Source organism: Octopus sinensis, linkage group LG24 (assembly GCF_006345805.1).
Source record: "Octopus sinensis linkage group LG24, ASM634580v1, whole genome shotgun sequence".
In the NCBI taxonomy this organism is placed as follows: Eukaryota; Metazoa; Mollusca; class Cephalopoda; order Octopoda; family Octopodidae; genus Octopus; species Octopus sinensis.
Window position 1 is genome coordinate 15,465,864 of NC_043020.1, and position 15,000 is coordinate 15,480,863.

The 15,000-nt window shown below is 38.0% G+C and overlaps 1 protein-coding gene across 39 annotated transcripts in view; it reads left to right on the forward strand.

Annotated features, from left to right (window-relative positions):
• The window catches only part of LOC115224090 (mucin-3A-like), a 101,486-nt gene that overhangs the window by 81,899 nt on the left and 4,587 nt on the right, over window positions 1–15,000 (forward strand). For all 39 annotated transcript variants that reach the window (XM_036512960.1, XM_036512997.1, XM_036512966.1 and 36 more), the window contains one exon: window positions 10,428–10,500. In XM_036512960.1, coding sequence (XP_036368853.1) covers window positions 10,428–10,451 — 24 coding nt within the window. In that variant the 3' untranslated portion in view covers window positions 10,452–10,500. The remainder of the gene's footprint in view (window positions 1–10,427; window positions 10,501–15,000) is intronic.

Genomic DNA, 15,000 nt, shown 5'->3' on the forward strand with positions numbered 1-15,000 from the left:
GCAATATAAAACCAAAAAAGGAAAAATTCAATTGTCACTAGTTGTGACTGAGGGTGCATGATAGCATCGACATTGCTAAAATGCCCTCAGAGCCAAAGGAAGCAAATTTCCATATACTGGCAAAGAGATAACCGCCCCACAGCATAATACATACATATACGTATAATACATACATATACACACACACACGTACACACACACTTTATATGCACATACACATACACACGCATACATACATACATACATACATACATACATACATACATACATCATACATACATACATACATACATACATACAATCCTTTCTACTATAGATACAAGGCCTGAGATTTTGGGGGAGGAGGATAGACGATTATATCGAACCCTGAGCTGAACTGGTACTTAATTCATCAACCCCGAAAGTACAAAAGGTAAAGTCGACCTCGACAGAGGATGAACTCGGGCTGTAAAGACGGACGAAATGCCGCTAAGCATATTTACATATATAATACATACATATACACATACACATATACACACGAACACATACACACACAAATATAATTCGTTTTAATTGTAGAACCTTCTACGATTGTAAAAGTGGAATTACTCTTTTACTCTCTTTTACTTGTTTCAGTCATTTGACTGCGGCCATGCTGGAGCACCGCCTTTAGTCGAGCAAATCGACCCCGGGACTTATTCTTTGTAAGCCCAGTACTTATTCTATCGGTCTCTTTTTCCGAACCGCTAATTGACGGGGACGTAAACACACCAGCATCGGTTGTCAAGCGATGTTGGGGGGACAAACACACACACACAAACACACATACATACACATATATACATATATATACATATATACGACAGGCTTCTTTCAGTTTCCGTCTACCAAATCCACTCACAAGGCATTGGTCGGCCCGGGGCTATAGCAGAAGACACTTGCCCAAGATGCCACGCAGTGGGACTGAACCCGGAACCATGTGGTTGGTAAGCAAGCTACTTACCACACAGCCACTCCTGCGCCTATACATGTATATATTTTAAAACACGTTAGAATATTTTCCATTTCCACAAGTGCTGCCCTCTAACCCTGACAAATGTAATTCTGTACTGCAGGATTACATCAGAAAAGTGATGGAGACAGCAATTAACAACGATCTTCTCCAGTATGGGATCTCAAACCCTCCTTAATAACAACCAGTATGGATATCGTAAAGGCAGACCTACTAAGGAACCAATGGTCTGTGTTTCTTACCAATGGGTCCTTGCCTTCGAGAAATTTGCTGAAAGCAATATTGATGCCTTCGACATTAAAAATATTTTTTAATTGTGTCTGGCAAAATTGCCCACCTACTGGCTCAACTTGTCTCTTATCTCATGCAACTGGGGTTCCGGGCAAATTGTACCATCAAGTATCAGCTGATGAATCCCGCCCCTCTCTTTCTGAAACATATTCACTTAACTCGGATCTCCCCCAAGGTTCTGTTTTGTTCCTGCTCTTTTCTATACAACAAAGAAGTATTTACTCTCATCTGCAGCAACAGTCATTCCTGTGCAGTTAACACCACTGTTTATTCCACTCAAATATTCCGCTTCTAGGCATCTCCCTCTCTTATGCAACTTAGACACCTCAAGCCAAATGTGCAATAACTTCATGAGCATAGACCTCGATAACACCCTCCAATAGAGTCGAATCATTTTTTATCTTTTTCAACACAACTACTGCCCATAAACAAACGTTATTATACTCCAGCGCCACACCTAAAATCGAGCTGTGTGCAATTAGAACATGCAAAATCGTTCAAATGATAAGCCTCGATATCATTGAGGATCTCTTCTGGTAATTGTACATTGTCGACATGACATCGAATGTATCTGGCTTTCAGACGGAATGTCTCTTGTCTCGGCCTTTTCTACTGGCAATACTGCCGTCTCTGCTGTTGCTGTTGAGCGGTCCTTTGCTATTCGTAAGACCCGCAGAAGAGAAAGCAGGTCAACCCCCGACACCGAGAGCATCGACGGATGGATGAATGCGCATCCAGGCTCAGCGGTTGCGTAGGAAGTCGGGGACAAGAAACAGGAAGAAAGAGTGAGAGAAAGTTGGGGCGAAAGAGTACAACAGGGGTCGCCACCACCCCCTGCCGGAGCCTCGTGGAACTTTAGGTGTTTTCGCTCAATAAACACACACAACGCCCGGTCTAGGAATCGAAATCGCGATCCTCTGACCGCAAGTCCGCTGCCTTAACCACTGGGCCATTGTGACTCCACTGCGGTCTCTGCTCTTCGTAACTAGATGGTTTCGTATCACCTCCAGCTTGACCCGCACGAAATCTTTCATCATTCATGTTATGTCTATTTTCTAGGCTCTGTACTAAACCGCACACCAACCCTTCCTTTCTTCCCAGCAGTTCGGTCTCTTGAAAACACTTTTCCTTCAAAAGTCGAGTAATTACTGAAGAAGAACATTTACTGTGTCGATCTCAGGATTTCGATGGGTCTGCAAAGACCATTGGTGCAGTTTTTCCGCCAGTTAATTAATTCAACTAACGTCGAATTAATTAACAGTCATTAGAGCTTCGGATAGAATGCCTTTTGATATTCATTCATTTTGATTCAAATACCGCCGAGGTCAACATGGTACTTAATTTTTTCAGGGTCGATCCGGATCGAAATAAAATACCTAGCTATTACTACGGTACCTTCCTTCCCTCCTCCGTGCTCTCAGGTCAGCCATATGACTGACTGTTCGTCACTTTCTAATTTTGCTTCTCTCAAGTTGAGTTTACGAACTGCTTTCGATTCCCGACTTGAGCCATTCGCTACAAATTCACACCTGAAAAGCATGAAAATTACTCATCCTCGTTTCCTACTTTCCCACAAATCTGAAACCTCGTTACCAACTTCTAAACCACAACACAATCTTCATCATAATTTTAAAAACCATAAAATTGTTCAGCTATCTTTTTGGTTGACCCTGTATACAGACGTAACTTGTGGTGGAAGAACCTTGTTGCGTGAGAGTGTGCTTCGGTTAATTAAGGGTGTAACATCTAACTAATTAAAATAAAGACTTAGATTAAACTTTAAAATGTCTATCCTATCCAAAATGACCCGAAGCTAAACTATTATCCTAGAAAACCACCTGGATTAATTACATGAATAATTTAAGTCCTTGGGCATTTTAAACAATTTAAGAACCCTCAATGCTGTTCTTTAGGTCGACGTGTATCGGTCCTCTAAGTCTAGTATTCAAATATCATAGAAGACAGCGCATTATTTCTATTTGCTGCAGTTGAGATTAGAGAGTGGAAGTAGATATTTAGAATGACATCGGGTGTGTTTGCTTCTCGGTATTGAGTTCTAGATCCATCAAAGATATGCTTGCTTTTCGTTGTGACGGTAGGGGCTGATTAAAAGAAAGAATAAAGATCATTCTCGAATAATATAGACTCATAGGGTCAATTTCCCGTTTTTTTTTTTTTCTGTGGCATATATAAACCCCGCTCCCGAAGGGGACGCCGGATTACTCATTTTTGCCAGCTGAATAGATTGGAGCAATGTGAAATGAAGTGTTTCATTCAAGAACCCAACGCATCGCTCGATCCAGGAATCGAAACCACAATCTTACGACCACGAGTCCAACACCCCTAACTATTTAACTGAACACCACTGCTTTATCAAAATAAGTAACAGTAGTATGTAGGGTTTAATGTGTTAGCAAGGAATTTTATGTGTATAAATACTTCCATTTCTTTAGATTTTATCATAAGATTTTTGAAATCCAGAACTGTATGTGTGTTTTATGTATATAGCTGAATCAATTCAGTGAGACTGATTTTAGAAGATTACTGGGCTTTTAGGACAATTGTATGAGGAGTTCCTGTACCGGTAAAATTAACTGGGTTGCAAATAGTTGGCCTTTAAGTTGCTGGTTGAGACAACAAATTGTGTAGTAGTTAGCTATGTATAATCACAAGAGAGTGAAGCAGTCCCGATAACAGAGACGGGAACAGTAAAATGAACAATAATGACAAGATGGAAAAGCAGTTCAAAATAGTTAAATGATAGTTTAATGGAATGAGGTAAAATAAATGAATGGAACCACAGAAAATTCTAGTACGATGTGATTAAATTTATGGTGGAAATGCTGTTTCAGATCATTATGGAAAACGTCATCACGCAACGAAAATCATAAACCTATTCTATTAGCATTTAAACCGGCTCAAAATATTATACCTGTTTTACGGCTCAAACTGGCCAGATCTGACCTCCAAATATACCCTACAATATCATTCTAAAAATATATTCGAAGTTATGTGATAATGTATGATTAACTCAAACAACACAAATAAATAAGCATTACATCTGACAGAATAATATGAATGCTAAAGAGTTGAAATAAAACCAAATTTCGGAGAAATGTTGGTGGTCTGAGCCGGCATCGAAATTATTAAATAAAAATCTGAAATTTGAATAATTTTTTATGTCGGAGAAAATCCTGTCTGATAAGTCAAAGTTATTCATTGAAAGTTGAATTTCATTGGCAATATTCACGCATATGATTATTGTCGAGGAGTCTCCATCCGAATAAGATTGAAGCATGGAATAAAAGCTAGGTAATCTGTTATATTCGCATATGCGGCCCTTATTTGTATGTGAACACGTGAGAATGTGACAGACGATAGCAATTTCGAAATAATCCAACGAAAAATAAGATGTGTTGAAGTCATGTTCTAAAAATGTTGCAGCACTGTTTCATAACGATTTAAATGCTTGAAAAATTATTTATTTAATTGAATATTTAGGCATATCAAGTTCATTTATGAAAATCTTTTTCGTATGTGAACACGTGATAATGTAACAGACGATAGCAATTTCGAAATGATGTGCGTGGAAGCCATATTCTAAAAATGTTGCAGCATTGTTTTATAACGTTTTAAATATTTGAAAGATTATTTATTTAATTAAATATTTAGACATGTCGAGGTCATCTATGAACACTTAACTCGTATGAAAGCATGTGAACAAGCAACAGACGATCGCAATTCTGAAACAAATACAACCAAAAATAATGTGTGTAGAAGTCATTGTTCTAAAAATATTGTAGCAATGTTTTATAACGTTTTAAATGTTTTAAAGATTAATCATTTAATTAGATATTTATGTATCTCAGGGTCAGCTATGAAAACTTTACTTGTATGAAAGCGTGATAATTATAGCAGACGATCGCAATTCTGAAACAAATCCAACCAAAAACAATACGTACCTGAAGTCATATTCTAAAAACGTAGCATTGTTTTATAACATTTCAAAGGTTTTATTCAATTATATATTTAGCTATGTTTAGGTCAATTCCAATCAAGTTCTGACAAGTTTCAGCCAAACTAAATCACAGTTGAATGTGATGAATATTCAAACATATCTCAAAACAACAACAAAGGCGACGGGAACATGACTTTTGTTTTGTACCTCATTATTTATTTTAAAACTTAATTAGAATTCTATTTGCACAACGAATTCCGTTTTTGAACACAATGCAACGCAGCTTTATATATTCTTGAACGAATGACGTATTCAGTTTACCGCAATAATTCTAACAGCAGTGAATATAGTGAACACGTGTGTGTGTGTGCCTGTGTGTGTGTGTGTATACACACACACATTTTATCTCACACAATACACTGAATCATTATGTATTAATTCATTACGAATCAGTAGCGTAGTGTTTCGCGTGCGAACCTCAAAGGACGGCCATTTTATAGTAAGGTCTGTTTGCTGAAGTCGAAGGTATGTTAGGTTTAAAATGAAGAAAGTCAAAACCCACCTCCGCTGTATTCCCTGTCACAAATATGCACCAACGGGAGGAATACATGTTATAACGAATCGGATCTACTGCCTTAAAGGTTTGGAGGTGAATAATTTGAACTTGGTTCATTCATGTTTTACTCCAGTCTATTCTGCTCTAGGTACGAGGGACCTGAAATTTTCGGGGAGAGAGCTAACCGATTATATCGATCTCAATACTTGATTGACAGTTGTTTTATCTAACCTGAAAGGATGAAAGGCAACGTCAACCTCAGTGGAATTTGAACTCAGAACGCAAAGCTAGAAGAATTGTCGCTAAGCATTTCGTCCGGCGTGTTAACGATTCTACCAGCTCTTCACCAAATGTTCTAAGCCCTTAGCATTTAAACAGGCCATATCAAGCCCAAATTTTCTACTTGTTTTATGTTCAAGCTAGCTAGATCTGGCCTTTTACATCAACCTTACAATATCATTCTAAGAAATTCTGCCGAGGTCGACTTTGCCTTCATCTTTTCGGGGTCGGTAAATTAAGTACCAGTTGCGTACTGGGGTCGATCTGGCCCCTCCCCCAAAATTTCAGGCCTTGTGCCTAGAGTAGAAAAGAATATCATTTTAAGAATTAACAGTTGCCTTATCGAAATCTCATAGCTACAAGATAATGAATGATTAATTCAAAACATGAATAAATAGGCATTACCTTTGACAGAATAATGTTAACGTTAAATGGTTAATAGATCGCCTGATATTAACTCGTATTATATACTCAATATGTGGAGGTGCGTGGCTTAGTGGTTAGGGTGTCAACATCATGATCGTAAGATTGTGGTTTCGATTCCTGGACCGGGCGACGCGTTGTGTTCTTGAGCAAAACACTCCATTTCAAGTTGCTCCAGTCTAACTCAGCTGGCAAAAATGAGTAACGCTACGATGGACTGGCGTCCCGTCCAGCTGGGGAACACATACGCCATGGAAACCAGGAAACCGGGCCCATGAGTCTGGTTTAGGCTTTAAAAGAGTGCATTTATTATTTATTTTATTATATCCTCAATATAACGTAATCGATAGAAACCTACATCTGCTTGCTAAGAAAACAGGTCGACGATTGTCATCTTACAAATGATAAAACTTTCACTATAGATTCGGATATTTCTCATATAATTTAATTGAGCAATAAATGATTAAATCTAGTGCCGCCTCCAATAAATAATTACCCCTATACCCGCCATAAAAATAAAATTCTACTCCCGCTTAGGTGGAATGGAAACAGTGTTGAGAACGAAAATGACACGTCATGTGAATAATACCAAAAGTACCACACACAAACATACACACATGCATATATAAATATATTTATGTTCGTATAAATGTATGTACGTGTGAGTGAGTACACATACACACACACATTTGAGGACGCATGGCCTAGTGATGCATTGTATTCTTGAGCAAAATTCTTCGATTCTGCGATCATTTCAACCCCTGACGCGTGGCACATCGTGCACCTGTTCAGACAACGTCAATTTGGTGGAGAAGGTGAACCTATGCACGGCACATACATTTGATCACTATAAAATCATTTGTGCAGGTCGTTCAGCAAAAGCTGAAGACTCACACGTCGACTTCGACGGGAGAGTCCGTCATATGTGGAGGCGCGTGGCTTAGTGGTTAGGGTGTCAGCATCATGATCGTAAGATTGTGGTTTTCGATTCCTGGACCGGGCGACGCGTTGTGTTCTTGAGCAAAACACTTCATTTCACGTTGCTCCAGTCCACTCAGCTGGTAAAAATGAGTAACGCTGCGATGGACTGGCGTCCCGCCCAGCTGGGGAGTACATACGCCATGGAAACCAGGAAACCGGGCCCATGAGCCTGGTTATATATGTGTGCGTGTGTGTGTGTGTGTAGGCGCAATGGTCCAGTGGTTAGGGCAGCGGACTCGCGGTTTCGATTCCCATTATTGAGCAAAAGCATCTAAAAGCTCCACGAGGCTCCGGCAGTGGGTGGTGGCGATCCCTGCTGTATTCTTTCGCCACAACTTTCTCTCACTCTTTCTTCTGTTGGCTGCCTGCTCGTTTAGCCAGCGGGGTGGCGTCATTTGAAGGCTAAAACAATGCGAAGCGCATTGTGACCAGCGATGTGTAGCAACATCTGATAGCCTGGTCGGTCACGGTGATCACGGTGATATACATACATATATATACAGACATGCAGGAAGTAAATAGACACCTTTAATTTTCAAAATCTTTTATTTGATATTAATTGATTGAAGGAGCGGTTTTCTTCTAGCTGCTCGTCCATAATACCCAAGTTTATGCAGATGTGTAACACACATTCTTGGTCTAACTTCTAGCTATTTTGCAATGTCAGAAGCCTTCGAACGGGGTTCGTTTTCCACAATTCTCTTCAAACAGCGAAGCTTCGTTTCCGAGGGCCTAGATCGGCCGGGACGAGAATCTGTTGATTCTTTTCCTTGGCTTTTGAATTGCACTATAATTCGGTTGGGGGATAAACACAGACACACAAACATATATATATATATATATTATATATATATATATGTGGGGGGGGGGAAATATATGGGAAACTACCACCTGTGTCATCTCTTGTGAAAGGTAGGAGAGTCCAGTTTGCTGGACATTGTTGTAGAGCTGAAAAAGAAGTAATTTCTACTCTTCTCCTATGGAAGCCATCTACTCGCAATACCAGAGGGCGCACACTCTCCTACCCTGATGTAATCTCCAGGGATACAGGCATCCAGCAACAGGACCTCCATAATGCTATGATGGACCGTGAAGTCTGGCGTAACATAGTAAATTCCATTGTCTCGACCACGGTCGAACAATGATGATGATGATGTGTGTGTGTGTGCGTGTGTGTTTATGTGTTTGTGTTTGTCCCCCCAACATCGCTTGACAACCGATGCTGGTGTGTTTACGTCCCCGTAACTTAGCGGTTCGGCAAAAAGAGACAGATAGAATAAGTACTAGGCTTACAAAGAATAAGTCCTGGGGTCGATTTGCTCGACTAAAGGCGGCGCTCCAGCATGGCCGCAGTCAAATGACTGGAACAAGTGAAAGAGTAAAAGAGTAAAAGAGCTGATTCATGTTTAATGGTTTCATGTCAAAGAATCTTTCAAGTGTTGGAAGGTATAAATTAACAAACGTTTGACATAGTTAAACGGAAAAGTATATCTTGGTCTCTTTGTTACTAGAGGCCTGAAACCACCACATCCAGTGGCAACTCTTAGTTACCATTAAAAAGTAATTGAATGAAACTCATTGATGAAAAAAGAGACACAATAAAAGTTCAAAAAATGAAGCTGACTCTTAAGCCCTTCGGAATTATGCTCTTTAGATTGATCTCTATTTCACCATTGTTTTGCATATCAGCTTTTTGTATATGTTGATTGTGGGATGAAGATGGGGCAAGGAGGAAGTGGAAAGGGTGAGTAAGACTATGGAGAAAGATAGAGATGGGGAGAGAAGTTGGAAGGGGTATATGTAAGGATGTGTATAAGTGTTGGGTATGTGGAAAATATACTCATTATTCATGATGAGAGGGCTACTAATAAGGTAAGAGGCGGTCCTTACAGTTGGGAGTGCAACTGACCAGTTGGCTAGGGTACATTTCCATTCAGGAGTACAAGGGGAAAACATCTCGCTTTTAGATTTCAGGTAGGTTCTCGGCTGGGGAAAATTCTTCAATAAATCCTTTTCTGTGCTAAGCAAAACACTAAGATAGCTTTGATTACAATTTGCCATTCTGTTATCTTTCCTTCCAACAAAATTTAAGCCTTCACATTGAAATATTGTTTATATGTGAGAAGTTCCAAAGCAGTTAAGTAACCCTTCTGTCAAGCTGAATGTAACACTACATTGAGAATCTAATGGTTTATGAATCTTGCATCCACTTTTAACAAGCAATTTATTTGTTCTTAAAAATTTTCTTCAATAATACAATTATAATTAACTAGCACTATCGCCCGGCGTTGCTCGGGTTTGTAAGGGAAATAACTATACAGCATTTTTAGAGAGTTATAGCCAAAAAATAGCAAAAAATGGAAAAAATATGATAGTAAATTTTTTTTTAAATCGTTGACTCATCGTAGACATTTTTAGAGAGTTACTTCCCTTTAAAAAAATATGCATGAAAATGGAAAAAAATGGTAGTAAATTATTTTTAAAATCGTAGACTCATCGTAGACAAGCGCTAATACCCAGAAGGGCTCGATATGAATCCCGACTATAAGATACCCGGTTTTGGTTAAACTGCACCGCAAAATGTGGGAGTAGTTAGGAATCTAAATCGAAGGGGACAGACACTCACACAACTACAGTTTTATATATAAAGATATTGCATTCATTCTTTTCTCCATAATGTTTGATATGTTCCTAAAGTTACAGAAATACATGCACAGAATAAAATCTCAAATTGAGAGAGAGAGAGAGAGAGAGAGAGAGAGAGAGAGAGAGCTGAACTGTTATAACTCTATAGAACATTACCCATACAGGAAATTAATGTAAAGAATTTGATTAAGATAACCGTTGCTTTTTACAAAAGTGCTTTCAATGATATAAATGTGACAAAAATTTATTAATTTTCTTGTTAATCTACCACTCTTATTTTGATATAATTTATTTTTCAGCCACAAAGAACAACAACATTGTGAATGGAAGATGAAAACACAACTCAGACGCATCTCTGAAAATGAATCAGAGGTAAATATTTGCTCAAAAATTTCTAATACTATTGAATTATGGGGACGTGAACACACCAGCATAGGTTGTCAAGCAATGTTGGGTGGACAAACAGACACACAAACATACATATGTATATATATATATATATATATATATATATATATATATATATATATATATAATATATATATATATATATATAATTGGAGTTTAACGCAGGTATAATTCAAATACGTTTACTTCCGACACAAGTTTTGAAGATTTCACTGATATTATTCAAAAGAATAAATGGTATAAAACAATGTAATCTTCTCTTCTGATGCAGTACCAGGCTTCTCGTGGCTTCTGATCTTAACTGATTGGAAGTGTTATCATGTACATTGTTTTGTCTTGGTATAAAAGATGGGCTACAGCAAATATTCTGCTCAATACTACAGATTTGCTTGTCAGTTGTTTGACCTTAACCAGTTAGTGGCTGACGATATGCGCATCTCTGATCACAAGCAAAAGTAGTGGGGTGTCATCATAGCCATTTGTTGAAAGGGATTCTTTGGGGTATGAATAATTCATCTCTGGAAACATGGGTGTTTCGTTCAACATCCTTAAACAACCTTTATTCATGGACCTTTTGAGCGGGATGGGTTACTCGACTAGAAGAGAATTCTAACTGGGCCCCACCTGCAAGGTAATGCGCTGTTTATCTTGATATGAGATCACTATGTCGCGCACATATGGTTGTGATGCATGTGCCTGGTGTACCCTTATCAGATGGGTAGTCATGATGGGTATACTGGGCTTCATATATTTTACCCCAGTGTCACATTGATGGCATGCACTGCTCTCTCACTCAATAATAAAATACTACTACTACTACTACTACTACTAATAATAATAATAATAATAATGATGCTAATAATGCTTTCTACTGAAGGCAAAAAAGCCTGAAATTTTGCAGGAAGGGGCAAGTCAATTACTGTGATTCCAGTGTATCACTGGTACTTATAAGGATGAAAAATGAAGTCAAAATTGGTGGAATTTGAACTCAGAACATATATAGACAGATGAAATACAGCTAATGTTTCTGCCATTTCACTACCTTAATAACAACAATAATAATAATATCAATACATTGCAGGCACCAACACTCTCTAATACCTGAAAAATGTTAAATCAACAAGTTCAAAACTTGGGAAGTTTGACAAAGAATTACAAAAATATTTAGCAAACAACATCCCCACTTCTCTCTCAATTCTCAAATTCCTTGGCTTTTGTTTTTTAAGTTATTTTGCTTTGTTTTTTTTTCCTCTCTCTCTTTTTTTTTTTTTTATTTCATATCGACAGTTTTTAGCCATTGATATTTTTGATGCATGTTTGCTTTTCATTTAGCAAATAGATCAGGCTTTCTCACTGAATATTTGTTTCTACAAATATTGGTATTTGTCAATGTTGCTACTGCTGATAATAATAATAATAATAATGATAATAATAATAATAATAATAAGAAGAAGAAGAAGAAGAAGGAATATATTCACAGACATGACAGAGTTGGAACCTACATACATTGGAAGCTATGCCAACATTATGGAATAACAACAGAAAAAAGATGGTATAGGCACACACCAGAAAAGGTCACAGAAAACGAGACAGCAACCATACTCTGGGATATGCCGATACACACAGATAGAGAAATTAAGGCCAACAGACCAGATATAGTTGTCAGAGATCATGAAGAAAAAAAATGCTTTCTAATTGATGTATCAATACCAGCAGATGACAACGTGTCTCTAAAAGAAATGGAGAAACTCTCAAAATACAAAGACCTGGAAATAGAGGTAACTAGAATGTGGAACCTGAAAACAGAAACAATTCCTATCATAGTAGGTGCATTAGGCATGATAAAAAAATATTCAGACAAATACATAACAAAAACACCAGGACTTACAAACACATATAACATACAGAAAATTGCACTACTAGGCACTGCACACATCCTACGCAGAACACTTTCCATACAATAACCATCAGAGCATCACAACAAATCACAGCACATACCCAAGGCACACAGAGCTGCGCTCGGTAGTGAAGTGAAAGCACGCTATAAAAATAAAACTACTGAATAATAATAATAATAATAATAATAATAATAATAATAATAATCCTTTCTGCTATAGGGAGAAAGCCTGAAATTTTGGGGAAGGGGACCAGTCAGTAACATTGACCCCAGTGTTCAACTGGTACTTGTGTTATTGACTCTGGATGGATGAAAAGCGAAGTCCACCTTGGTGGACTCAGAACATAAAGACAAATGAAATACAACTAAGTATTTTGTTTGGAATGCTAACAATTGTGTCAGCTTGCTGTTTTTAACCCTTTCGTTACCAACCCGGCTGAAACCGGCTCTGGCTCTGAGTACAAATGTCTTGTTTTCATAAGTTTTGAATTAAAATCTTCCACCAAACCTTAGTCACAATTAATGTTCCTAACTCTAGCTGAATGATAACTAAGTCATTTTACTAAATTCTTTGTTATCATCATCATCATCGTTTAACGTCCGTTTTCCATGCTAGCATGGGTTGGACAGTTCGACCGGGGTCTGGGAAGCCAGGAAGCTGCACAAGGCTCCAGTCTGATCTGGCAGTGTTTCTACAGCTGGATACCCTTCCTAATGCCAACAACTCCATGAGTGTAGTGGGTGCTTTTTATGTGCCACCGGCACAGAAGCCAGTCAAGGCGGCTCTGGCATTGGCCACATTCAGATGGTGCTTTTTACGTGCCACCGGCACAGGTATCACAACTACAATTTCCCTTTGATTTTGATTTTTGATTTTTTGATGTTGATGTGCTTGACTTAATAGGTCTCCTCAATTTAAAGTAATTGAAAGAAACACAGAGCATCTCAAAATAAATGCAGTAACGAAAGGGTTAAATCCTTTCAAATTATAGGCACAAGACCTGAAATATTAGGCGAAAGTGTTAGCCAAGTGTTCAACTGGTCCTTGTTTTATTGACCCCAAAAGGATAAAGGGCAAGTTTGACTTTGGTAGCATTTGAACTCAGAATGTAAAAAAACTGAAACATACTGCAAAACATTTTGTCTGACACTCTAACAATTTTGCAAATTCACTATCCTTAAATGTGTCTTATTTTCTTATTGCCCACAAGGGGCTAAACATATAGGGGACAAGCAAGGACAAACAAAGGGATTAAGTCGATTACATCGACCCCTGTGTGTAACTGGTACTTAATTTATTGACCCTGAAAGGATGAAAGGCAAAGTCGACCTCGGCAGAATTTGAACTTAGAACGTAAACTAAATACCTATTTCTTAACTACCCACAAGGGGCTAAACACAGAGGGGATAAACAAGGACAGACAAACAGATTAAGTCGATTATATCGACCCCAGTGCATAACTGGTACTTATTTAATCGACCCCGAAAGGATGAAAGGCAAAGTCGACCCCGGCGGAATTTGAACTCAGAACGTAGCGGCAGACGAAATACTGCTAAGCATTTCACCTAGCGTGCTAACAATTCTGCCAGCTCGCTGCCTTATCCTTAATTGTTACTAACATTGGCACAAGACTCAGTAATTGGAAATTTATTTTATTGATCCTGGAGAGATCAAAGACACAGTTGGCCCGAGCAGGATTTGAACATAAGAGGTAAAGAACCAAAAGCTAAATAGCACAAAATCCATTGGTCCTCTAACAATGTTACCAACTGTTTGAGTAATTTATTTACGTAATAACATATTAGTTAATGTCTGTCTTATTTAGTGGATGATGTGAGGCTGGTTTGTGCAGGCACATATATATAATGTGTGTGTGTTTGTGTGTGTGTGTGTGTGTGTGCTGGCATGGGTTGGACAGTTTGACAAGAGCTGGCAATTGAGAGGACTGTGTTAAGTTCTATTGTCTGTAATATATATATATATCCAATGGCCGGATAACTGATTATGGATTATGGATTTCCACCTTGGCTGCTGAATAATTGTCACATATATTTACAGATATATATATATATATATATATATATATATATATATATCTTTATATATAAAAGTGAAGTTGTGTGTCTGTCTCCTACGATTTAGATTCCTAACTACTCCCACATTTTGCGGTGCAGTTTAACCAAAACCGGGTATCTTATAGTCGTGATTCATATCGAGCCCTTCTGGGTATTAGCGCACGTCTACGATGAGTCTACGATTTAAAAAAAAATTTACCATCAGTTTTTTTCATTTTAGTGGATTTTATCGCTATTATATAAGGGAAGTAACTCTCTAAAAATGTCTACGATGAGTCAACGATTTAAAAAAATTTACCATAATTTTTTCCCATTTTTAATGCATGTTTTTGCTATTTTTTGGCTATAACTCTCTAAAAATGCTTATATAGTTATTTCCCTTACAAACCCAAGCAATGCCGGGCGATACTGCTAGTATATATATATATATATACATATATATATATGTATGTATGTATCCTTCTAATTCCGTTTTCTCCCCCTCTCTCCTT